We start from the raw sequence: 26409 nt of genomic DNA, 5'->3' as shown, positions 1-26409 counted from the left end.
CCTTTGATTTTCATCAAGATTCACTTTATTCTTCAAAGCATTTAATTCAAAGTTCACTCCATCAGTGGGTGGATTATTTAAGTAACTGAAATACCAGTGTTGAATGCCATAGCAGTTATATTTCTCTTCACAGGGGATGTATTTACCAAAGTCACGTACTAATGAACAATTGGAAGTGACTGTCCAAATAGCAGACACCTGGTAAACACTGAATGGAAAATAAACAAGGACAGCTCTACAAAATGTTTACTCAGTGACTCTTAATATTCTTCCAAGGTCATTATTATGTGTCAGGTGCTGTACTGGGTGCTAGGAATATAGGAAGAAGACAAGTGTCTTTTCCCTCATGAAGCTTATATTCTACTAGAGAAATGTCACATTGTATTTTAAATTTTTCACACTGGTTCTAATGAAGTATTTGAGAAGCTATGTGAAGAGGAATTTGGAAGTTGTTGGCAGTTACCAGTTTCTGGAGATTATGTAGTTTATTACTATTATTACGAAAAAAAAAATCACCTTTAGTCCCCCACAAAGGTGAAGAGAAAACCAGAAAGTCACCACCAATCAGAATCACAAAAGGCAGTCAGTGGAAAAGATTGCAAGTTTCAGGAAAAATGAGTTGTCTTAATATGTAAAAAAGTCTTTCTTAGAACTGGAACTTACAAGAAATGGGCTGAAAATTCTAAAAGCAAACAACCTTAAAGAATAATGTCAAATAGAGGCTGTATATTCATCAATATGATGGGTTGGGAGCATGGCTTCTGCGTACAGAAGGAGGTTGAAGTAGGTTATCTCTGAGGAGCCTTCCTAGTCTAACTAAGTACCGCAGTTATGAAATTATATTTTCTCTAGAGAACAATTTCTCAACAACCAAATAACCCAAGAGGCTAATATTCTATTTATATTTTATAATTTCTTAACAAAGATCTCAAATAAGAACTGAGTAAAGAACAGGCCTTGTTAGTTACTGAAGAGTAAAGAGAAGTATAGTTTTCACTAGACAGTCTTGCCTGAAGCTCAATTGGAAATCTTACCATTCACTAGTAAAACATCCGCCAAAGTTAACAGGTAAACCACTAACTGGTAAGTGGTCACTCCAGGGCCCCTGCCATCATCACCATCCCCAACTCCCAGGAAATCTTGCTAACATTTTTCCCATTATTCTGCTTCCCTTTTCTAATTTGCCAGCCAAATTTGTTTTCAGTACCAACTTCAGATGACTCTCCTCTCATGACAGCTTGACTTGTCACTCCTTATTTCTATAATCTATCAAAAATAGGACCTCCACAGTTAAAAAAGGAAAGAAAAAACCTCATAATTTTGATGGCAGACCCTCCAAGTTGACTGGTACTCAGGCACTAAGTCAGTCCCAAACTAATGAATATTGATTGCATCAGTTCTTCCAGCTTTGATTCAAAGATTGCTTTTGGCAGGCCAGGCACGGTGGCTCACGCCTGTAATCCCACGCTTTCGGAGGCCGAGGTGGGCAGATCATGAGGTCAGGAGTTCGAGACCAGCCTGGCCAAGACAGTGAAACCCCGTCTCTACTAAAAATACAAAAATTAGCTGGGTGTGGTGGTGGGTGCCTGTAATCCCAGCTACTCCAGAGGCTGAGGCAGGATAATTGTTTGAACCTGGGAGTCAGAGGTTGCAGTGAGCCGAGATCACGCCACTGCACTCCAGCCTGGCAACAGAGCAAGACTCCATCTCAAAAAAAAAAAAAAAAAAAAAGGTTGCTTTTGGCAAAGACATTGACTCAGTTTCAAATTGTGGTGAGACATCAAAGGAAAAAGTTCTTGGTTTGGTTCCTTTAGGAAGAGACCCAGTTAATCCAACATCTGAATTCATGGCAGTTACATGTGACTGCTGACTCCTCATCTTGCAGCCACCCCAATGTGGGGAGTCTCCAAAACAGTACATCAGGTGCTTCTTGTGCCTAGAACAACCTCTGGGGTTGGAATAATAGTAATAGCCACAGTAGCTAACATGTATTGATTATTTGCTGTTTTCCTGGAATTTTACGCCTTTATATATAAACTCTTATTGAATTCTTGCAGTGGTCCTATGATTACCACTTTACAGGGTCTGGGCCTTAAAAGAGTTAAGTTGAACTGCCAAAGGCCAGTTGGTGAAAGTAGCAAGGCTAGGATTTGATCCCAGGACAATGTGCTTTCAGTGTTGCAATGGCTGGAGACTGTAAGGTGTGGCTGCCACAGGAGGGAGTTGGGCTATCATACCTTTGCTTTTGTTTGCTCCATGCCTGGCTCCTCTGCCCTGGAGCTCTCAGTCTTGCATATTCTTAGTATATGCTTTCATTTCATCTTTTTTTGTTTTATATTAGGGGCACTTTTTATAATTCAGCTAATGTTTCTACTTAATGCATTCAGAGAGTGAGAAGTTCCAAAAGTTTCCTTTCTGTATATGTAGTTAGGTTTTGCTAAAGAAAGGTGAGTTCAACTGCTGATTTACTAAAAATAAGATTGATGAGGGAACCTTATCTTGTTTTGAAGATGACAAATATGGAGACTTTTCAACCATGGAGGAAGACAAAACGCAGTAGCTGAAAAGGAGATTAAAGCAATAGGGAAAGTAGCTTTCTGCCCCTTGACAGAAGATGTGTGTCCTATAGAGAAGCTTCTTAGAGTGCTGGGGTGGGGGTGGGGGAGAGGCATGGTGGGAGGTTAAGTGCTCCTCACCCCCTTCCCGCTTTCAAGTAGTTCCACTTGGCTCTGTCTTATGTATTAAAAGTCTACATAAAGTATTGTTTGGAAATACAGTTCTGCTGCTACAACAAAAGTACGACATTGTACAATGGTTATTTTACTACTGGTTACTGGTCAGAAAAACTTTTTTTTTTTTCCCTGACACTGGAACTAAACCCTATGAATAAATCCAACTAATTTCATCCTCCGTCCTCAGATGCCCAGGCAGCTATCAGAGTCCTGTATATGACGGGAACTAGCAATAAGTTGGCTGAGTACTTTTTTCCCAAAATATTTTATTAATAGTACAAGTTATTGATTGCGTCCCAGGAAGTTCATGGCAAAAACATTAAACAGACTATTTAACCTGGTGTTGATAAGACTTGTGGTACATTTAGTCCAAAGCTTTCTGGGTTCTCCACCCTAAGCATTTTATTTTAGTAATTGATCTGGGTTGAAATCGGTCTAAAGTGGAATTATTATCTCCAAATGATTTCAAAGTTTTACTAAACTTAATTTCTTGGGCTGCTTTGCTGCCTAATACAACAAAGATATTGAAGTATACCAGACACACTATTCTGATTTCCCAGATAACCTTTGAGTGACTGATTCAGGGATGACGGCAGCTTTGTTCTCATAACTGACTATTTAAGGAACACTTCTGGCATCACAAATTACAAAAAAAAAAGAAAAAAATAGGGAAAAAGTTCAGTTGAATAGTCCTCAGAGGGAAGCAGAAATCAGGAACTCTATTCAAAGTCCTTGGACACATGTGAAGTTTGCCTGAGGTCCCTAAAGTTTTCTCCCTTCAATCTCTTCACCCCTCTGTGTTACCCTTCAGAGCCCTCAGGCCTCTCCTTTCCTCTTGCATACCGAAAAGAGAATTTTATACATTCAGTCACCTTAAGATGTCACAGGTTGATGCAATTTAATGTATCACCCTCTCCTTGCAAAAGAGCTGCCAGGCAAGAAAAATCAAGTCAATAGTGTCACATTAGTGACCTGGATATATGTGAACCACTGTTTTTTCTTTTTTAGAAATTTTTAAATCAAGTCAGGTGAGGCATGATTCTCTCAGCATACTTATATTGACAAAGCATGCCTTTTTAAAAAAGCGGCCTGTGCCCTCAGTGAACTTAATGTGTAATGGTGGCATTTACAGGCTGCTTTTCTTCTTCTAGAGACAATTTATGAGGATGCTCCCCAATACTATCTGTAGCTATTCCTGCCCGAACTACTCAGAGAGAATCTTTCAGAGATGTGATCTGAATCCACTAAAGCCCATATGGCAAATTTCTTCAGTATACCAGAAAAACAAGCAAACTTTAGATTGACATTCAAGGCCATCCATGATCTGACCACATCTGCCTTATTAATCTTATTTCTCAGTAATCCCTAACCATATACAAATGAAACAGTTTCGCGTTTTTAGGTAGACGCTACATTTTCATGCTTTTTTAGCTATCAATGACAGTGGAAACCCCAAGACTTAGTGGTTGAAACAATATGCATTCATTATCCCATTGTCAGTTACAATAGGTCAAGAATTTAGGAGCGGCTTAGCCATGCATTTCTGGCTTGAAATTTCTCAGAAGGTGGCAGTCATGCCTAGACTTGAGGATCTGCTGCCAAAGTGTCTCACTAGCAAGTTGGGGCTGGTTATTGGTGACAGGCCTCAGTTTCTTTCCACATGGGTCTCTTGCAGGACTGTCTGAATATAGCTACTGGCTTCCCCCTAAGTGAGTGATCCCAAGAGAGGGGAACAGTAAGGGTGTGCTATCTTTTTATGACCTAGCCTCATGCGTCACACAGTATCACTTCCATTATATTCTCTGAGTTAGAAATGAACTACTAAGTCCAGCCCACAATCAATAGGAGGGGAACTAAGCTCCACCTTTGAAGGGAAGAGTGTCAGAGAGTTCGTGAACGTATTCTAAATTACCATCATGCTCCTACTCCTTTGCTCATTCTGTTCCCGCTGCTCCCAATGCTTTTTCCCCGTATCTGCGGAGCCCAATCAATCCTACGTCTTTCAAGACCCAATTCAACTGTTACTTCCTCCAAAAATCCTTCCCAAATGCCTCCTAAGAGCTTTCCTTTCTTTTCATTCCTGTTTTTTTTCCTACATTTTTTTTTTTTTTTAAACTACACTTGTTCTTATTTTAGATGGTAATTATTTGGTATTCCAACCCAGGGTTTATCAACGTTGGCATTACCAATGCTTTGGGCTGGATAATTATTTGTTGTGGGAATCTTGTCCTGTGTATTACAGGATGTTTAGCAGCATCCCTGGTCTCTTCCCACCAAATACAAGCAGCACCTTCTGACCCTAGTTGCGACAATAAAAAATGTCTTCAGACATAGTCAAATGTTTTGTGGTGGGCAAAAAATAAAAAAAAAAATAAAAAAATCACCCCTGGTTGAAATCATAGTTCTAGGCAATTATGTTGTGTGATTCATTTTGAATTTCCAACTCATGGCTCCAAAAGGCCATTCTAACAAGCGAGGAGAGGAATGCACTTTATTTCAATCTTGATGTTGCTGAGAACCCCTGAGTTTTCCTGTCCAACCTTTCCTAGGCATTCTTCAGTCCTCTGAGTGATTCCAATAGCCTATCAATAAATTTGCCCACCAGGTGCAGTGGCTAACATCTGTAATCCCAGCACTTTGGAAGACTGAGGCAGGCAGATCACCTGAGGTCAGGAGTTCAAGACCAGCCTGGCCAACATGGTGAAACCCCATCTCTACTAAAAATACAAAAATTAGCTGGGTGTGGAGGCACACACCTGTAGTCCCAGCTACTCGGGAGGCTGAGGGAGGAGAATGGTTTGAACCTGGGAGGGGAAGGTTGCAGTGAGCCAAGATCATGCCACTGTACTCCAGCCTGGGCAACAGAGATTTTTTTTTCCCCCCTTAAAATAAATAAATAAATAAATAAATAAATAAATAAATAAATAAATTCACCCACCTTTTTTTTTTTCTTCATTTTCAGTTTAAGTGAGTTTCTGTTGCCTGCTACCTAAAGAAATGTAATTAATGAAAACCAACTCATACTTAAAGGTCTGGCTCATATACCACTTCTTCTAGTAGTCCCAGATGTCTCTAGATAGAATTTATCTTTTCTTCTCCTTCATATTTCTTTTAGTGCTTTCTGCAGCCTGATAGTGGAGTCTATCTAGGTTTACACATACCCAAATGTTCCCTTAACCCAGGGCCAAGCATTATGCACAGAATAATATAGGCTGGATCTAATTGTAAAGGAAATGGATTTTCATCTGGGGCTTTAATGCAAAGGAATACATCAAGTGACCACATTACTGGGGAAAAAAAGAGTTTGGAGGCTAGTCTGGCAAACCTTGGTCTCAATGCTTTTTTGCTATTTCACGTTTATTAGAGGCTGTTGGTATACTGAGGAGGATGAGAGCACTGTCTTGAATAATCGATTAGGTTCAAATCCTGTCTTCTCTACTTACTGGGAGACTGTGAGCAAGTTACTTAATTGTTTTGTGCCTCCAATTACTAATCTGGAGTAATTGGGGACTGTTCAAATACCACTTCATGGGGTTAAAACATAAAATAGACAAACTGAGAGCTGCTTTGGCCAAATTAGGAGAGACCCAGAGACTCCCTCACTTGGCATCACCCTACTGGTTGCCACCTCCAACAGCATCAACTCAGGGACCTAGGGCTGTCTAAATCAGTTTGAGACAAACACCAGCAGCCATCCCAGTTGTTAACTAGCCATGTTGTATTGAACACAGTATTTACTCACCTGTTTAATGTTAATAAGGAAGTTGAACAGGTGAGTAAATACATTATGGAAGACAACGTGGCTAGTTAATGGTAGCCAGGAGCTGGGTGCTCATTCTAACTCTGTCAGCTCTAGTTCTGATGCCAACTATTCTAGCTTAACCCGTCTTATTTTCCTGAACTGCCATTCAAGGTCCTTTGTGTGGTACAACATATCCCAACTCTCCCCTACTGCCACATTTGCTTCAATCATGCCTACTTGTTTTACCTACAATTTACTTTACAGTATGCTCATTCCATTTCTGCCCAGCCAACTGCCCTATCCACTCATTCCTTTCCACTTCTATGACTACTAACCTCCCTTTGAAAGCTGCAAAATTGAAACTCCTCCAGGAACCCATTAGATGAATTATCTTCTATTTTACTTATTCCTTCTAGATTTGAAAACCCTATTATTATTAATCCTTACATCTTTGCAAGATATTCATAGTATATACGTTTGCACTTCTTAACTCGCTATTTTTTTGAGGCAGGGTCTCACTCTGTTGCCCAGGCTGGAGTACAGTGACTTGATCAGAGTTCATGGCAGCTGGAACTCTCAGGCTCAAGTTACAAGTTATCCTCCCACCTCAGCTTCCCAAGTAGCTAGGATTGCAGGCATGTGCCACCACACGTGGCTATTTTTTAAAAATTTTTTGTAGAGCCAAGGTTTCACTATATTGGCCAAGCTGCTCTTGAACTCCCTGCCTACCTTGGCATCCCAAAATACTGGGATTATAGGCATGAACCACCGTGCCCAGCCTTAACTCAATCCCTCACAGCTCTTTCATAGCACTTAAAATTAGATGCTAAATTGTGTAATACTGATTACTCTTTCATACTGCCCATAGTGTTTTATGTATTTTTTAATCTTTATAACCTAAGTTTCCCAGTGGTAGGTAGAGATTGCTTATATCCAGATAGATTTATGTTAGCTATATGGGAGGCAGGTCAAACCATGCTTCATCTCCATAAGCTCTAATGATTGGTTCAACTCACTGGAATTCACATGAGCTTAAGAATAGGCTGTCTTTTAATTCATAAGCCCCAATAATGCCAAATATAGAGCTCAAGAGACAATGAACAATAAGTATTTGGACACACTTTTAGGTATTTACTAAATTTTTATGCACTGTGAGCCTAACATGTTCACATCAAGCATGAAATGAAAATAGGAGAGGGGTTAGGAATGACTATGTTACTATGTGTGTATTAGGTTTCTATCAGCTGTATCCTCTTCCCTCTTCATACATGTGTTACATACTATATGTCAACCTGTAGAAACAAGGCAGGAACTTAAGTATTAGGTCCTAGACTATGTGTTATGTTATTTAATAAACACAACTATCTTATAAGGTTTTTTAAAAATCTTAAACATTAAAATAAAAAACCCAAATGAGGTTAAGAAAAGCCCCAAATCATATAGCTAAGTCATGACAGAGCTAGAATTCAACCCAAGTCTAACTCCAGAGTCCATAGTCAACTACCATGCAGTATACGACCCAGAGCAAGTCTTCCACTCTTATATGTGTGTTAAGTGGGGCTATTGAGAGAATATGGTAATGATTAACTTATACAAAATATTTAACACAGCATAGTATCTTACACGTATTACCCAATAATCTGTACTCACTCTCATTACAGAATACTATGACAGGGTTAAAATGTCAATAAAACATGCTTCCTGCCCTTGAAAAATCTAATAGGGTGTGGTGGGTAGACTTCTAAAATAGCACTCCAGTGGCTCTAATTCAATGGCTCTTTACCCATGAAGACGATGAGATATCACACCCATGACTATATTGCATGCAAAAGGGATTTCCGAATCAGTTGAGTTGGAATTACTCAAAAGGGAAATTATCATGGTGGGCATTCCTCATCTAATCATATGAGCCCTTTAAAAGCAAGCACTTTCAATTGGGAGCAGCTGAAACAGTCAGAGATTTGAAGCATGAGGGAGGCTTGATGCACTGTTGCTGACTTTGAAGGCTGAAGGGGCTACTTGCAAGGGCCAGAGCACAGTTTCTAGGAGCTAAGAGTGACCCCTAGCCAACAGCTACTCCTACAAGCACAGGAACTGAGCATGAAGTACCCAGTAGGGCATGGCAGGTTGGAGCTGGGTTGTAATGGTTTCTGTAAACTGTGGAAGGTGATTTGAACTTTTTATTCTGCTTCATTGGAAGCACATTTTAAAAGAATTTTTAAAAACTAACTGAAAATACCTGAAGAATCTAACACAGTATGTGTATGAGTATGTATGTATGTATGTATGTATCTCATATCTATACTTTTATATTTTGTATACATAAAACACACATTTTAATATTTGAGATAAGTGAATAATTCCTCTTACTACTCTTCTCCCTATTAATATAAAATTATAAAATTGTTACAACTAATTCAGTTAAAGATATTTATTAAGAGGGCTAAGTTCAACAAAAATTCATCCATTCATAAAAATAATTTTGAGTAGATAAACAAAATATAAAAATATTTTAAACAAGACACCAAAAAGTATTCATTTTCAACAAAACTATTTTGATATCTTGAAACATCTGACATAATTATGTATATACAAGATCTTTTCAATCTACCTCTTCTTTAGTAGTTACGAGATTACCATGTCTCAAAAGCAAACTGCTGCAATTTAAAACACACTTTTCCATAAGATCTGGAATGATCTTTCCTAATTTTCAAATGTGTCAGGATTAGTATTTTCTCCTATACTCAGATAAAGAAAAATGTTTGTTAAAATTTCTGTAACTTTTTTTTGTTGTTAATTGAATGTAGTGTTTCTCTAAGCACATTGATTAGTAGGCCTCTCTCCCTAAAGTTTTTTTTTTTTTTTTAATGTTCAATATTTCCGACCACACTACAGATTTAGACATAAAATGCTGAAATAATACAACTGAGCCAGGATTGCTCATTTCTCTCCCCCGTCTCTGAGGTGCTCTGTGGGAATAAAGTACTGAGGGAGGTACCTTAAAATAAGGAGACTCCTTGTGGCTAGCAGCGACTGAATATCCTAGGTACCTAATTTATTGTAGTGGCTTAAGCTCTGGGGAAGTTATGCATCACTAAACTAAAAGTAAGGTTATGTCAATGGATTTTTTAAAGAGTATACTTTAAGAAGGATTATATGTAAACATTTTAATAATGTTAATTATACAACATGGCTATAGAAATGTTAGTCTTATAATAATTAGCATCAGCTACTTGGTATGTCTTTTTCTGATTAAACTGATTCCACCACACTGTCTACTTACATCAGTCTAGTCTAGAGGAGCACTTAAAGATAAAAAGTTAGAAAATGTTTTCGGAAATCAGTTCTTTTAATGTATAGAAGTTTCAATTACATGACTTGGGCTTGCTTACCAAATGCCTTTGGTACTTTAAAAAATGTATGTTCATGATATAATACTTTTTAATCTAGAAGTTGGAACCATATTTAATTAAAAAATAAAAATTATAAACAAAGCCAATTACACAAGCACGTCGGAAAATAACACACCGTAATATATTTTCGAACGAAGACTTGTCTTTTAAAAACCCAAAGGTAACATCTTTCCCAGAGTTAACTAAGAACATCTATGATCCAGAATAAGCAGATTTCTTTTTTTTTTTTTTTTTGAGACGGAGTCTGGCTCTGTCGCCCAGGCTGGAGGGCAGTGGCCGGATCTCGGCTCACTGCAAGCTCCGCCTCCCAGGTTCACGCCATTCTCCTGCCTCAGCCTCCCGAGTAGCTGGGACTACAGGCGCCCACCACCTCGCCTGGCTAGTTTTTTTGTTTTTTTTGTTTTTTGTTTTTTTTTAAGTAGAGACGGGGTTTCGCCGTGTTAGCCAGGATGGTGTCGATCTCCTGACCTCGTGATCCGCCCGTCTCGGCCTCCCAAAGTGCTGGGATTACAGGCTTGAGCCACCGGCCCGGCCAGCAGATTTCATTTAACTATTAATAGCAATGAAGCAGTTACACACAAACATGTAAACATATGTAAACATTTAAAAATAGTAATGCCTTTGAAATGTAAGGGGAAAATGTCAACTTTGTCTACATTATAATTTAAGACTAACAGTGAAGATAGCTACTAGAATATAAATGGTCATCAGTTAAAGTTTAATTACTATTTGATAATTCACTCTTTAACAAGAAAATGAGTTTTGATAAATTCAGACCACAGGGACAAATATTCTTGCAGAGCAGTTCTTGCTCATGGTGCAATGCAGCATTCTGTCCATGTAGTACAGTTGTACCTCAGCCGTGGTAACACAGGTGATTACATTCAAATGGCATTTAACATAAATTGCACCAAACTGCCCTATAATTTCATTTTGGACTGAATTAATTAACTTCTCAGTAGGTGGCTGAGGTGCTGAACAACATAAGCCTAAAGAAATACTTGACTGCTTAACCTACCTTACGTGAGGTGTCTCTAATTCAAGACAGCTTCCATTTTTAATAAATAGTACCAGGTAAAATGCATTTAGTAGGATCCCAAAGGGTAAAGATAAGGCATTTATAATAAATGGATTTAGTTTTCCACATATATTCACAACCATTTAAAAGAAGTCAGGGGGCACTGCAGACAGCTAAGGAGGATTTAACAAAACTCAGCAAGAGTTGGCATGCCTGATATTTTTGAAAGACTATTTACCTTAGGAGGTGTGCATTTAGAATTTTAAAAATGTCTTTTTTGCCCTTGCAAGATATTAAAATACAAAAGTTACCACTTAGTAGCAATTAAAAATAATACTATCTTAATGCTGAATACGTAATTTATATCCCAGAGCTTGAAATGTAAATGTAATTGTCTAAGACATTATCTTTAGATCATCAGAATTATCATATCATAAAATATCTATTCTATTTCCCCAATTATATTATCAAGAGCTGACAGCTAACTCTTTGCTTCAAGTTTATAGTCTTCATATATCAAGAAACAAATTAAAAGGACAAACAAGGAATGTGAAAGCTCATAAAAAGCTGAAGCAGCTTTCATATTACATGGCATATTTCTTTGTCATAAACTTCTGGTTTAAGAAATGAGAAAACAAACACTTCTTTTGAAACACTCTTTAACCCAGTGCTTTACTATTTTTAGATTTTTTTTTTTTAAACTGTAAAGGAAGGGAAGGAGGAGAGACAGAGGGAAAGTGGGAGTGGGGGATGAGACAGAGAGAGAGGAGAGGGTGCCAGAGAAAGAAACAAAGACAAAAAGAAAGGAAAGAAAGAAAATAACCAACTTTGTATTATAACTACACTCTTTTGGGAAGAGGTAAATTAGCATTTCAGGAGCTGAGGACACCAGGCCCATTTCAGACTTGTAACATATAGTAAGCTAGGCCTCCCCAGAAAGAGACTGAGTAATTTGGTGGGGAGGAGGTGGTGGTCCTTGCTCAGGCTTTTAAATGGTTCTAGGTAAAAAGGGCTTCAGACCTGTTTGAAAGTTCTGCTCTGAGGGCGTAACTGCCAGGTAATTTCTATATGAATATTTTCTTTTTCTTATACAACTTAAATCCTTCCTGCTATTATTTGCATGAGGAACAATGACAAGAATATAATCTGGAAGTTTTAATACTGATTTGTAATAAAGGCAGGCATCAACTAGGAAAAAAAAAAAGAATGCTTAGATGCCAGCTTCAGAAACAATTTTGCCTGCAGCATCTTCTAGCTCAATAATTTAGTAGCAATGACAATCACAAATGCTGTCAAAAACAGCAATGAGGTTTTAAAAAATAACCAAAAAATTCAAACATTATCCTTTAGATTTTTAATGTCATTTATTGAAATGGCAATCATAACAGAAACTTACGAGAGCCTTCTAGTTAGAAAAATATATCCACTTTTTAAGGTTTCCACACATGTGATGATCTCTATATGCCATCAAGCAGGCATATAGTATTTTCTTTTCACCCAAACCTGTGTCTGTCCTGGTGTTACCAGTCACAAGAAACCTTTTGTTATCATCACTCCCCTCACGATTCAATACTTACTAGGAGTCCTGGGCAAACACAAAAGTGTCCTGGCAGTTACATCATTCTCTATAAATGAAAAAGACCCTGCTATCTGAAAATAATGAAAGGCTCCGTTTAAATTAATGTGGTTTTTGGTCAAGTGTTCATTTTACTTTGTAATCATGTAGTTCTGATCCAAATAGAGTTCTTCCTAGCTTTAAAAAGATCTCAAGATTATACATGGGGCAGCAATTTAATTCTTAATTTTTTATTTCTTGCAATGACATTTAGGGTTCAGTGTGATTTGAGATTTTTAGTGCTGTTGCTGACACCTGATGGAAACTGTTTTATTTGGAAATTCTGATTAGATTTTTAAAACTGTTCTGCTCTTGTTTACAAAAAGCATTATTATAAAAAATGGATTTTTTTGTTCCTTTAAGGTATTTTTCTGCTATTTATTCCTCACTTGACTTTATAATCCTGTTTGGGTCACTATGATTAGTTGCTATGGAAATTACCTCCTATGGAAATGATTCCAACGTCATTGTTGTAAGAATATGACTTTTAATGAAAAATACCGCTAGCAGACATCAACTCTTACTAGGAAAAGGAAATCTAATTAAAATTTTAAAAAAGAATTCTGAAAATTATTTACCATGGCCAACTTTTCTGATATTTTTGAACCTCCAATCTTCTTTTTAAATACGTATTAAATGAATTTTAAGGTGTTGATCAGCTACTCACTTCCCTAAATTCCAAAGTCACAATGGAAATCAGCACCACACACAGAAAATTGAATGTAAAGAGTATTTCATCTACCATTTCTCTAATAAGTGTTATGCTTCATTTATGAAAGTTAATGTCAACAGTATTTCAGGGCTCATCAAGGAAACAAGTTTGAATAGCACATTACAAATTCCCTTTAAAGATGAAGAATTTAATATTCCAAAATTTATCCCAGGAATTTAAAAGGTCAGGCCTATAAACTAGTGAGTTAAACAATAGATGAGAGCCAGTGAACCATTAGATGAGAATTCCAGAATGCTAAGAAGAAAATTTTCTTGGGTGGATTCTATAATTTGTGGTTTGAATAAAACCTTTGAAACATTCCATTAGTATTAAAATTCTCACAATGAGAATATGGCTCATATTTAACACATTTTAAATTACTAGACAGTCTCTCCCCAAAAGAAATTTTAATGCTTTATTCCGCCTAGGGCTTATTCACTGCCTGGTGCTAATTTAGGAATAAATTAACCCTTCCAACAATTAGGATATTGTCTAGAAACTGCCTCTTGCACACTGCTGGAAAAATCACTCACATTCTGAAAACCAGGAGTAAAAGAGAAATCCATTTCTTCATTATAAAATGTTTTTCTATACCTAATAGCTTATTATTGGTATAAATCACTATCATATTTACCTATATAATTACACATTACTCTATAATGCCTCTGAATTAAGCTTCACAGTTATAGATTTTGTTAAATGTTTTATCATTGAGAGTTTTCTAAACTTGTGCCTGCAGCCATGATCTAGGGTCCAGAATGTCTTTGATGGATTTCTGCCTTGGAGCTGGCACTGGCTTGGCTTCAAAATTGGTTTTAGTGTCTGTGTGCTCACCATCACTTAATCTATTTTTCCTGGCAGGGAGAAGTTTTCGAGGAGCAGCCATTGGTTTCTGTAAGTGATGCATTAGGGTTGATAGTTTGGTATCCAAAGACGATGTCTGAGATACACTTGTTTTTCCCCAGTTGTCCTTAACCAATTGATCTGTGTTACTCTGTGATTTTAAGCTGAATGGAAGTTTATCAGGAGGAGGAAGCGGAGCTCGTCTCTTTTTCCCTTTTTCATCATGTAATGGCTCACTTGCAGGAGACAGTACCTTTTTCTGGATGACCATTTGATGGTTACCATCAAAGAGTGTGGCCCAAGGAGGTGGTAAGGATTCTTCACGCTGACCAATAAGGAACTGCCCATTTGTCTCTTCAATTTTTTTTTGTATTATATCCGTTAAACTTTCAAGTTTCATAGGTGAATCAATGCCTATAATAATTTTTAGGAAAAAAAACATCAAAAAGTTCAAAACCAGTATGCACTTTATCTGAATAAGTTCTTTTCCAAACTAGTATGCTATATATCATGGTCATCAAAGACTATGATAAGGAAAACATTCACTTGTAAAAATAACCACACCACCAGAACTAAAAAGATCAAGCACTGCACTAATCATACATTATATATGTAAACACACATAATACATAGTATATATAAAAAACATATACATATAATGTACATAATACATACACATGTATAAATATATTCCTATATAAATCAGCAAAATCCAGCTTTCAAAGGGGAGTTATATGAGTTTTCTAAAAAATCCTATACATTAAGTATATATGGGATAACATTTCTTGGATTTAAAACCTTATTCTAACTGCTAGGTAAGAGATTTCCTTTTTACAAAAGCTAGATATATATTGGGATGACTGTATTTGGATGAGTATTCTTTCCTGTAGACCAGCAAAGTCTCTGTTAAAAGGGAAAATGCTTAAAACCAAAAACCCAGGAGAACAGAGTAATGCCCTCATACCACTTTGGCAATAAGAGTGGTAGGTGAAATTTTCCTTGGGAAAAATAAAATAACAGAGATAAATGTCTATTAAATGAATTACTGGTATTTTGAAATGTGTGAACCCAAATGCACCATTTTTAACCTAACATTTTAAAGTGAATGTAAGTACAGGTACATCAGTGGCAAATTAAACAGAATTTAGACTGACTTGCTCTTGTTCACAACATTATTTACTGAGGCAACGGCAAAAAATAAACACCCTTCCAGGTGTGGAAAATTGAATAAAAGTGAGTCTAGAAATTTAAAATTTTCCAAAGTATTAAACTTAACCAATTTTTTTTTCTGGCTAGAGATGAAAGCTTCCATTCATTAATATGCATCTATCAACACTACTTTACAACAGATTTAATAAAATACAGAAAAAAATTACTGAACATGATGACATTTTAGAATCTGCAAGTGTTTATTTTCAGAATTTTCATCAGCTACTCAGCTAATGTTTATTTTCAGAGCGCCTTTACTCATTTTAAGCCTTAAATTTTTTGTCTGATCTTGAGCATTCAGACTATGAAAAATATGTGTATTCATTATTCTGTATTAATTCATCTATTAAACATGAGTTCCTTAGTCTATAATCATAGTCTTTTTTCATTCATTTTGATTGTGCCCTGAAAATTTTAGCATTTTAATGTCAATAGAATAAGCTGCGTGTGTATGGACAATGTTGTTTTTGTTATCCTGTAGCACAGAAAAGACAAACACCACTTACTCATATCATGGTAGACTGAGGTTGCCTCTTTTGTCAAGAACAAAGGTGGTTTCCGTGGTGACATAATCTCAATTTTCATAAGTTCTTCACAACAATGCTTCCATTGGCCTAAGACAGACAGAAAAAAGGCAGACCAGTTTAAAACATAAATGTGAAGATATGTATTTCATTTTTGATAGCAATACATTTTTGCTTTGAATAAAAATCAGTGAATTTATAAATAAAGCACTTCCTTAAGGGAGGCTTGCAGAAAAACCTAGTACCATCCATAATTTCAAAGTCCAGTTCTGAACATAAAAGTAATCTATTTAAAAAATAAAGTTCGGCCAGGTGCGGTGGCTCACGCCTGTAATCCCAGCAAGTTGGAAGGCCTAGGTTTCTTCTGACTGGTAACATCTGAGGTCAGGAGTTCAAGACCAGCCTGGGCAAAATGGGGAAACCCCTTCTCTACTAAAAATACAAAAATTAGCTGGGTGTGGTGGTGGAGGTGCCTGTAGTCCCAGGTACTCAGTAGGCTGAGGTAGGAGGATCACTTGGAGGTGGAGGTTACAATGAGCTGAGATTGCACCATTGTACTCCAGACTGGGCGACAGAGGGAGACTCTGTCTCAAAAAAAAAAAAAAAAAAAAAAAAAGAAAAGAAAAAGAAAAAAAATACTTCTATGCAAACATTAGGCTAAAATACTACTCTATTTTGCTAAATGGTTAATAACTACTTTAAAATTTCTATTTATTGCAAAAGTTTGTGCAAGTTCTCTTTTTTAAATATTAAACATTAAGTATTCAAGACGTTGAAAGATTAAACAATCAACTGAAATATAGCTACCTGGAAGGAAATAGAAAAAAACATAAAGGAGTGAGGTTCTCAAAAATGGTTTTAACTATGAAAATTTTGATTAAGAAAGAAAAATTATTTATTTAATAACTGTTCCTTTAAGATGATTATCATGCTTTTCAAAATCATTTAACTTTAGAAAATCACTGTATTTTCATTTAGGTTTTAAAAGGTATATAAAAAACCTATTACTATAAAGTCATATCACTCAATAAAATTCTGAGTCTAATTTGTTTTAGGAAGGACACATTAAATAAAGGCATTTGAAATAAGAAAAAATACTCTTGACTAAAATCTTTCAACTATTAAGTTAAAATTTAAGTGTGGACATTAATTTTTATTTTAATTCACACTATTTTAGTATTAAATTTTTTAGATTTCTCCTGAGTGATGTCTAAAAATTTAATCTTTTCTTACTTATTGTGCACCTGCATGCTGGAAAGCAACTATGCTAGTTCCTACATATCTATATATTAATTTTATAAGAGTAAGTTACTGGGGTTCACCTTCTTATAGCCTATCTTATACCAGTAGAAAAGTAAATGTAATACACCTATGTTGTATATCCATATTTAATATCCAACTTGGTTTTTTTCTATGACTTAAAAACTAAGGATACTTCATGTTTAATAACATTACTCATTTTTGTTGTTTGTAGTTGACTATACTATCAGAGTAATATGATAATACATGCATAAACTTAAAATCCATCACCATTAGTTAAGAAACATAAAAAAGCCTTTCAGTATGTTTTATTATGATGCTAAGCACAGAATATGGTAAAAATTTCAAAATAAGCAACATAGCAACTGATGAAGGGAATAAATTCTTAAGTACAAGGCTTCAAAGGTTGATCTCTAGAATGTTAGGATCTGAGATCTGATAACTTATTCCTCCCCACACTTCCTTTTATAGATAAATATATAAAAGTCAGTTTTTTTCTTCTTGGGGGCAGGGAAAAAACCCCATATCTAATGGAAAAATAATGAAACACTTTAAACTGGCACACATTTCTGTCACATTCTTAAAAAATTATTATAAAGTACAGTATCTTCTCTGTATTGATAAATGAAAGCATTTCATTGTTAAACTAGTATCAGAATACGAGTTACAATGAAAACTGGAATAGAATGCCACATTATTCCACGTGTTACTAAAGTCAGAGGTACAAATGTGTTCATGGGTCAAGACTTCACGATTGAACCATTGATTTTGCCAGCAAATAAATCTCTATGCATAGCTATACATGCTAGCCAATATGCTAACATGAAAACAAGGGCGCAATATGAAATATTAAATGGGTATGTTTTGTTCACATAACAATTTATATAATGAAGATATTTCCTAAAGTATCATTTACTGTTATAGTATTCCCAGTCAAAATAATTTTTTATGCTATGCTCTTAATGTAACTCAATATTTATACTGTTAAATATTTTAAAAGTTTTAATGTTCCAAATCTATCTTAATTTTTGATATCTTTGACCTTCGATTCATTCTTTGCTCCACTCCTATTGACCATCCAGAACACGTCACTCCTCTTTTACATGTTTGTTAACCCACAAATATTAAAAATAGCTATTACATCCCACTTGCCCACCAACATCCACCCGAGGCTATTCTTCTCCAGGCTAAACAGATACATTTCCATAAGTGTTTCCTCCTGAGTTCTAATTATCACACCCTCCTGGTTTTCTATTCTTAAATAGCGCCAAATAATTGAGATTTGCTCTCAATATTAAATTTCTCTTACTTTACTCTGCCCTGAATATCTATCCTGTACTTTGTTCTATGTACCATACTTCAACCAGAATCACAAGAGGTTGCACCTGTCACTAGGAAAGTTAAAATTTTAAAGTACAAGTCAATTTTTTAGTATGGTATAAATACCTCCATCTTTGCTTCATATATCCATACAAAATGAATTCTGAATTTTGAAGTATAAATGGAATTTGTACTTTAAAAATTACATAGGTTGGCAGTTTTTATGCAAAAAAGCATTAAATACCAAAAAAGCAACCAGACCCAAGACCAAGTTGTCATCACTTATTATGTTGACAGTACAAAAATGTCATGAGATTCTTATTCCTTCAAATCCCCATTTTAGCATGATAAATTATTTCACATAATCTAGAGAATGAAAGCATGAGATGATCATCTAATAGTAATTGGTATCTAGACTACAAGATTTTGGTATTATCACCTTCATTTACCTCTCCCCCTGTTTTTATGCACATAACAATTATAAAATAGCTGGGCCCGGTGGCTCACGCCTGTAATCCCAGCACTTTGGGGGGTCGAGGTTGGCGGATCACCTGAGGTCTGGAGTTTGAGACCAGCCTGACCAACATGGAGAAATCCCGTCTCTACTAAAAATACGAAATTAGTCGGGTGTGGTGGCACATGCCTGTAATCCCAGCTACTCAGGAGACTGAGGCAGAAGATTCGCATGAACCCAGGAGGCGGAGGTTGCAGTGAGCCAAGATCGTGGCATTGCACTCCAGCCTGGGCAACAAGAGCGAAACTCCATCTCAAAAAAATAAAAATAAAATAAATAAAATAAAAATACCAGAATCATTTCTAAACATAAGACAATTATAACATGGATTCTCTAAGACAGAGCATTTAGGAAAATGGTTAAAGTTTTAGCTATGATTAGCAAAAGCAAGGAAGTTCTTGTCTTCTAAGTTACACACCTGAGATTTGCTGATTTTTTTTTTTTTTTTTTTTTAAAAAACAAGTCTTGCTCTGTCGCCCAGGTTGGAGTGTACAGGTGAGATCTTGACTCACTGCAACCTCCACCTCCCAGCTTCAAGCGACAAGTAGCTGGGACTACCGGCATGTGCCACCACGCCTGGCTAATTTTTATATTTTTAGTAGATATGGGGTTTCACCATGTTCATCAGGCTAGTCTCGAACTCCTGACCTCAGGTGGTGCACCTGCCTCGGCCTCCCAGAGTGCTGGGATTACAGGCATGAGCCACCGTGCCTGGCCTGAAAATTTTAACTAAATAAATGTGGTACACGCTGATAAGCATGAAATGAATATTTGAACATTTGTTGAGTTTCTAGGGATGATACTTAAGGAAAACAAGTCCTAAACAAGTCCAAAATCCAAGAAAGCCATGGAGGGAATCCTTTAGTTCAATGCTGTGAACCAGAAACCTCTTCAGGCCTAAGTTTTCTCATCTTCAGAGCAAAGGGAAATAATTTATACCCCACAAGAGTGTTAAGAGAAATAAACGAAATAATCTGTTATATGGGAAATAATCCATAAATTTAGATCCCTTTCTTGCCTCTTCCCCAACTTCTAACTTGAGGGCTTGCAGGTATTACCTCTTCTTCCTAGTGTTCCAGAAAACAGAATTCCTAAAATGTCCGTCCCTAGGATTATTTCTATGAGTTTCAGAAATAATTTCCTTTTTGGAAATGTCTCAACTTTCTATGGAATAGCATTCAATAGACAAAATACTGGTAGTATCCATCAGTAGGCTTTGTTTGATCAGAAACAGATATTATCAACATTCTACGTTTTCAATATAGTGATAATATGCTGTTAGACTTATTGTCAGTAAACACAAAGAACTGTTTCGAATTCAATATTTTCCTGTTGATAAAATTCCTCCTTGAGAAATATTAGAACCTCATATATTTTACACACTAGAGTCCTATTACATTACCATCCCATTGTTTTTATGTCCATGTCATTGGAATGTATTATTGAGATGAGAAAATCATGTGTGTGTGGTTTTTAAAAAAACCTGTCTGGATGATGTCCAAGAAGATGGTAACGAATCTGGAGTTAAGGGAAGGCTACAAAAGTGAGACTCTTGAATGTTTCAATATTTTAGGATCATCATTATCCCGGAAAAGTTTTTTGTTCCTCAAATGGCTTCTTATCCCTTTGATCAAACACATTGCCTTCAACAGTTAAATCCTAACATTTTGAGACAATATGATCTGACTGTTTTACTGACCAAAGGAGCTTCAAAAAGTAGGAGGTAGAGATGCTAGAATCCAAACATATACCACACAATAGTCAGTCAGGCACTGGAAAGAGACTGAGAGCAAAAAGCATCACTGCATTGATGATATACTACCATTTTTTCAAGAACATAAAAAAGTTTTGCTATAAGCTATAAGATTATAATCGTAAGATTGCTGTGCACATCCTTTTAGGCTACATAAATACACAACTAAAAAATCCAAATATCTATTTACTAAGATCAAAGAAATGCTGCCAGAAGGCTTCCATCCACTGCTGAAGATCTTCTCTATTGTCAACTGCAAAAATATGAGTTATAGCTTGTCCAGGAACAGGATTGATGACAGAGAAATTATGGATTCTTTTCTTGGCATCCTTATCCATTGCCCGGATTCTGGTTTCCTAAAATTAAAAAAAAAAAAAGTGGGGTTTTGCATGAGAAAATTTCTGTAATGATCAAACAAATGTTTTATTGCTTAGCGACCATATTTACACCTGATGTAACCATGATCTTATTGCTCATCATTTGAAATTTAAAACATGTAATTTTGAGAATTTTTTATATTCAAACTCCAATCTAGAAGGTTTTTAAAAAAGAATGCCTTATATAAAAAAAACTGAATAATGTCTTAAAGTATGCTATATATAGCACTTATGCTAAATTACATGAGATTAAAACATAACCCCTGTTTTGATCTATCTCAGTTTAAGTGGAACTTTGCTGTCTTTTATATACATCTTAAAATTTCCAATAAAACAAGTACAGCATGTCATAACTGTAATGTGGATTATACATTAACTATATTTCAAATTAATAAAATAATCAGTAAAGTATGTTTCCTATTCTAATCTTCATGCATAATATCTAGTGCTATTAGTTAAAGCAGTAAAACCATAACTTAGTGTTTACTGTAGCAAAAGTTAGGTTTTCCTCATTAACATTTATTTTGTATGTAACATTCATTTACAAAGTTCATAGCTAAAGATCCATAAAGTAATATAATCTTATAGTTAAAATTAGTTTTAAAGTGCTAAGTACAAGACTACCACAAACGCAATGGTTTCATTCACGCTGACAGTCTAAACCTTTTTTTCTGAGTGATACTAGATATGCTATTATGATGACACTTATTGATTCTATACTTAGAAGATTCTGAGAAGTCTATTCCCAAGTCACACACAGGCACAGCCATGCCACATGGTAAGCTAGCAACTACATGTGGTTTTGACCAAGGAATATTGGGGGATAAAGTCTGTACTAGAACTATCTATTGCACAAAGATAGAGATTTGATGCCTAGATAATGATTCATTTACACTATTCTAGGGCAATGCTGTCTGGTATAAATACAATGTGAGCCACGTATGTAATTGAAAATTTTCTAAAAACCATGATAAGTAAAAAGAAACTGCTGAAATTAATTTAATGATGTATTTCACGTAACTCAGCATATCTGAAATATGTTGAAGGCTTTCATACTAAGCCTTCAAAATCCAGTTTGTATTTTACACTTACAGCACATCTCGATCTGGATCAGCCACATTGTAAGTGTCTAACAGTCACTACGGGATAGTGGTTACTGCACTGTACATAGTGGTTCAAGAGAATCATGGTTAAGCCTACTGTAATGTGTGACAAGAATATTTTGGCTGGTAGTAATAAAAGCTGATTAAGAACAGAAATTCTTCACTGAGTAAAGTGTGAAGAGAGGCTATACAGTCACACACCAAAACCTACATATACATAGAATGTGGATATTATGTGGTCATTACAGAAGTAGCAGGGTTAGGAAGAAAAGCTATCCATTCCCTGAAAAATGGATAAATACAGGCAGGTGAACACCATATATACTACGCAAGGAATTCCTTTCTGAAAGAATAAATTCTTATTTAAAAACCACAGGGGAAAAATGTATGTTGTATAAAGAGCAACATAACTTTGAACCTTTAGAGTATCACAAAATATAACGATAGTTAACCATGTTAGAGACAGTCTATCCTGTCACTGTAGAAATCTAGGAATGTGAGTGTCTTTAGAGGGCTGTAATGGGACTTATGCCCAGTATCTTGATTTTATCATAATAGAGTCTTTTTACACTTCTATAGCTTGGTAATAAACTTCGTGAATTAATTCCTTTAAGTAATTATTTTTATTACGTAACAGATTTTGCCCTAAATGGTATCCTTGGAGCTCAAAGATGCACCTAATCATCCACTGTAAATATAAAGCTTATTTATAAGCTTTGTTTTAGCTTATAGCTAGCAGAGAATGACTTAAGCTCTAGGAAGAATCTTTGATATGCTACTCTTATCAGACTAATCGAAAGTTAAATTATAGTGGGGGAAAACCCTCTATTGTTGTATTACAAAATAAAAAGTATTCTTGTTACTGAAATCGTGCTTCCCTCCACCAATTCCATTTTAATAAACATTTCTGACTACTTTTTGTATAAAGGATTAAAGTGGATTCAATTTTTAAATAAGGGAAATTTGATTTTTATCAATGAATTTGGATATTTTTACCAAGGTTTCATTTCAAATGAAACCACTACATAGAAAATCTGATGAACTCAATCATTTATATCCTTCTAAGAGAATATAATGCAAAAATACATAAATACTACTGTATATACTCCATTAATTCTGGTAGCCATAAATATCGCTATATTTTTAAAACATGAGAGGTTTTTAAAAGGTGCAAATGAAATGCAGAATTTGAATTAACTTCTATATGTTATTATCCAAAATAATTTAATGGAAAACTTTTAACTAAAAAATTGCGTGTCGAAGAAAACGTGATTAATACAAGTAAAGTTTCTCAGCGTGTCAGACAGTTCATGCAAGTTGTTTTTTCAGTGTGGGAAAATATCTACAATAGTGTTCAGGTCTTCAATTCTCAAAAAAGGGAGCGATTAGAAAACACTAAGGTGAATTTTAGGACTGTTATTTATGGGTTTACGTGTCTACATAAGGGAAGTATCTCCTCTTAGGGTATGAAAACAAGGAACTTGGTAATTCCCTGCCTCCCCTCATATTTCTGCCACCTAAAATATTGCCTAGTACTCAGTAAATGGCTAAAAAATATTTAAAGAATAAACAAATGAAATAGGAAAAGAACAACTCAAATAATGATTTAAAAATTTTGTACCGAAAGGCCCAGATCCTGGAAATAATCTCCAATCCAATTCTTTATGAGGAAGCATGTTCTGTGAGAAGTATTCTATTAAGCCCAGCGTTTTCCTGTATTGTTTTTGCTAATCTCAAAACTTTAATTATCTAGGAGGTTTTATATTCAACTTTCCTTGATTTGTAAATAGATTTGAGATTATTCACTGTGAAATTTTAATCTGTAGCTGGGTTTGCTTTTTGTCAGTCTGCAATTTTTCACTCCATGAGATGGTGGTGTTACCTAGAGAATGCCAAGTGAAATCAATAAAAACACAATCTGGGAAGTCAATTTTGTAATAAAACAAAAACTCTAAAGTCACAAGGAAGTTTCATTTAGGTTTTAAAAATTATTATTTTGAATTAAAACTGTACTTCCTTTCACCTCTTCATTTCCATGTACATGGAAAATTACTAGAACAGGACTAGATTTATAAATTATTTATGTTCCTTTTGATGATACAACCCTAAAAAATGCACCCAGATTATGGTCTCTAAATACTCTTTACTACAAAAAGGAAACAGAGCTTTTTGAAGAAATGACTGACCCTCAGCCTGGGCCAGGAAATGTATAAGATGATTCTGGAACATCTTGTCCTATCAGAAATCTAAGATTCCTAGGGTTACGTCAAAAGGATTCAAGAGTCAACTCTAAGGGGCTTCTACCAGTCAAACACTGGACAATTAGAACATCGATTAGAATAGCAATGGCAATGGACAGACACATGACATATCTTTTAAATCCAAAAATTCATAATGATATTTAAACACTAACTCATTGGTCACCTGTGACAGACGGTAGGAAACTATCTCATTATTTTGGTAACTGACATATAAATGGGAAAAAACAAACAAGCAAACAAACAAACAAAAAAAACCCAAGCACGTATCCTGTCTTCCCTGTAAGAATTGTACTTCAGGGTAACCAAAGAGCTGATGAAGTAGAGACATTCCAGCTATAAGCAATGCAAAAATGCTACCGGTTTGCAATCCTTAATGAAATAAAGGATCTAAACGATGCTCATCAGTGGTTGTTAAAATGAGTGGAAGACCTAGATATATGATATGCTTCTCGATGAAAGTATATGACCCTTCCTAAAATGTATTCTTACTAATCAATGAACAAATCTGAATATGATCCAAAAATGTAAGAAAAAAGGCAGGCTGGGTGCGGTGGCTCATGCCAGTAATCCCAGCACTTTTGGAGGCAGAGGCAGGTGGATCACCTGAGGTTAGGAGTTCGAGACCAGTCTGATCAATGTGGAGAAACCCCATCTCTACTAAAAATACAAAATTAGCTGGGCATGGTGGCGCATGCCTGTCATCCCAGCTACTCGAGGGAGGCTGAGGTAGGAGAATCGCTTGAACCTGGGAGGCAGAGGTTGCAACGAGCTGAGATCGCATCATTACTCTCCAGCCTGGGCAACACGAGCGAAACTCCATCTCAAAAAAAAAAGAAAAGAAAAATGGCAACCCAGGGATGCAAGTAGAAAAATCCAGACTATGGAAAAACCCTGTAGGATAAAGTATCAATTTCTTCAGCAAATACATTGTGCATGGTGTGTGTGCGTGTGTGAATGGGGGAGTTTGAGGTGTGAGTAAACATAAGCCAACATATTCATTATTAGTAGTAGTAGTAGTAGTAAACTTTTAAGTTCAGGGGTACAAGTGCAGGTTTGTTACATAGGTAAACTTGTCTCACGGGGGTCTGTTGTAAAGATTATTTAATCACCCAGGTATTAAGCCTAGTAACCATTAGTTATTCTTCCTGATCCTCTCCCTCTTCCCACCCTCCATACTCTCCGACAGGCCTCAGAGTGTGTTGTTCCCCTCTATGTGTGCATGTGTTCTCATCATTTAGCTCTCACTTGTAAGTGAGAACATGTGGTATTTGGTTTTCTGTTGCTGTGTTAGTTTGCTAAGGATAATGATCTCCAGAATGATTTATATTCCTTTGGGTATATACCCAGTAATGGGATTGCTGGGTCGAATGGTATTTGTCTTTAGGTCTTTGAGGAATCAACACACTGTCTTTCACAATGGCTGAACTAATTTACACCCCCACCAACAATGTATAAGCATTCCTTTTTCTAAAGAGACTTAAAAGACCTAATCAATCAACCATAATATGTGGCCCTTATTTGGATCCTAACTCAAAAAACTTAAAAAAATTGAGACTGGGGATTTTAAAGACTGCCTGGATTTTTGACGATATATTAACTACACATAATTATATCTACATATGACGACTTATATATAAAAGCATAAATTTTCTTAAGGGTGACAACTGGAATATTTACAAGCAAAATGATATGGTCTCTAGGATTTGCTTCAAAATATATGTAATGTGGGGGCAATGTGTGAGAGTACAAATGGGTTCATCTATACTATTCTGTGTATAAATTACCTTGAATTTTTTTCCAAAGCAAACAATCAAAAAATAAAATACAAACACAAAAACCAAAGTCAGTCTATTATTAATGCCTCTTTCTTGTCTGTAATGCAGATAATATTTCACATCTTCCTTACAAACATGCTGTAAAGACAAATGAGTTATTTGAAAAGTGCTTCATCTGAAGTCCTGTTAATCAGGAATGAAGACAAAATGTTGGTGCTAAGAACAAGTTTTAGACTCT

General features: G+C 35.8%; 1 protein-coding gene across 2 annotated transcripts in view; it reads right to left on the bottom strand.

The window, feature by feature from the left end:
• RTKN2 (rhotekin 2) overlaps positions 1 to 26409 on the bottom strand; it is a 148718-nt gene that overhangs the window by 56916 nt on the left and 65393 nt on the right. Inside the window, exons 10-12 of one of the 2 annotated variants that reach the window (XM_073019113.1) lie at positions 20846 to 21011; positions 15791 to 15898; positions 14329 to 14489 (exon numbers count right to left, since the gene is read on the bottom strand). In XM_073019113.1, the coding sequence (XP_072875214.1) occupies positions 14329 to 14489; positions 15791 to 15898; positions 20846 to 21011 (435 nt within the window). Of the gene's footprint in view, positions 1 to 12246; positions 14490 to 15790; positions 15899 to 20845; positions 21012 to 26409 lie in introns of those variants that run through there. The other variant, XM_007963328.3, reaches the window with a different exon arrangement.

This window comes from Chlorocebus sabaeus, chromosome 9, assembly GCF_047675955.1.
Source record: "Chlorocebus sabaeus isolate Y175 chromosome 9, mChlSab1.0.hap1, whole genome shotgun sequence".
Classification (NCBI taxonomy): Eukaryota; Metazoa; Chordata; class Mammalia; order Primates; family Cercopithecidae; genus Chlorocebus; species Chlorocebus sabaeus.
This window is presented reverse-complemented; position numbering and strand designations above follow the sequence as displayed.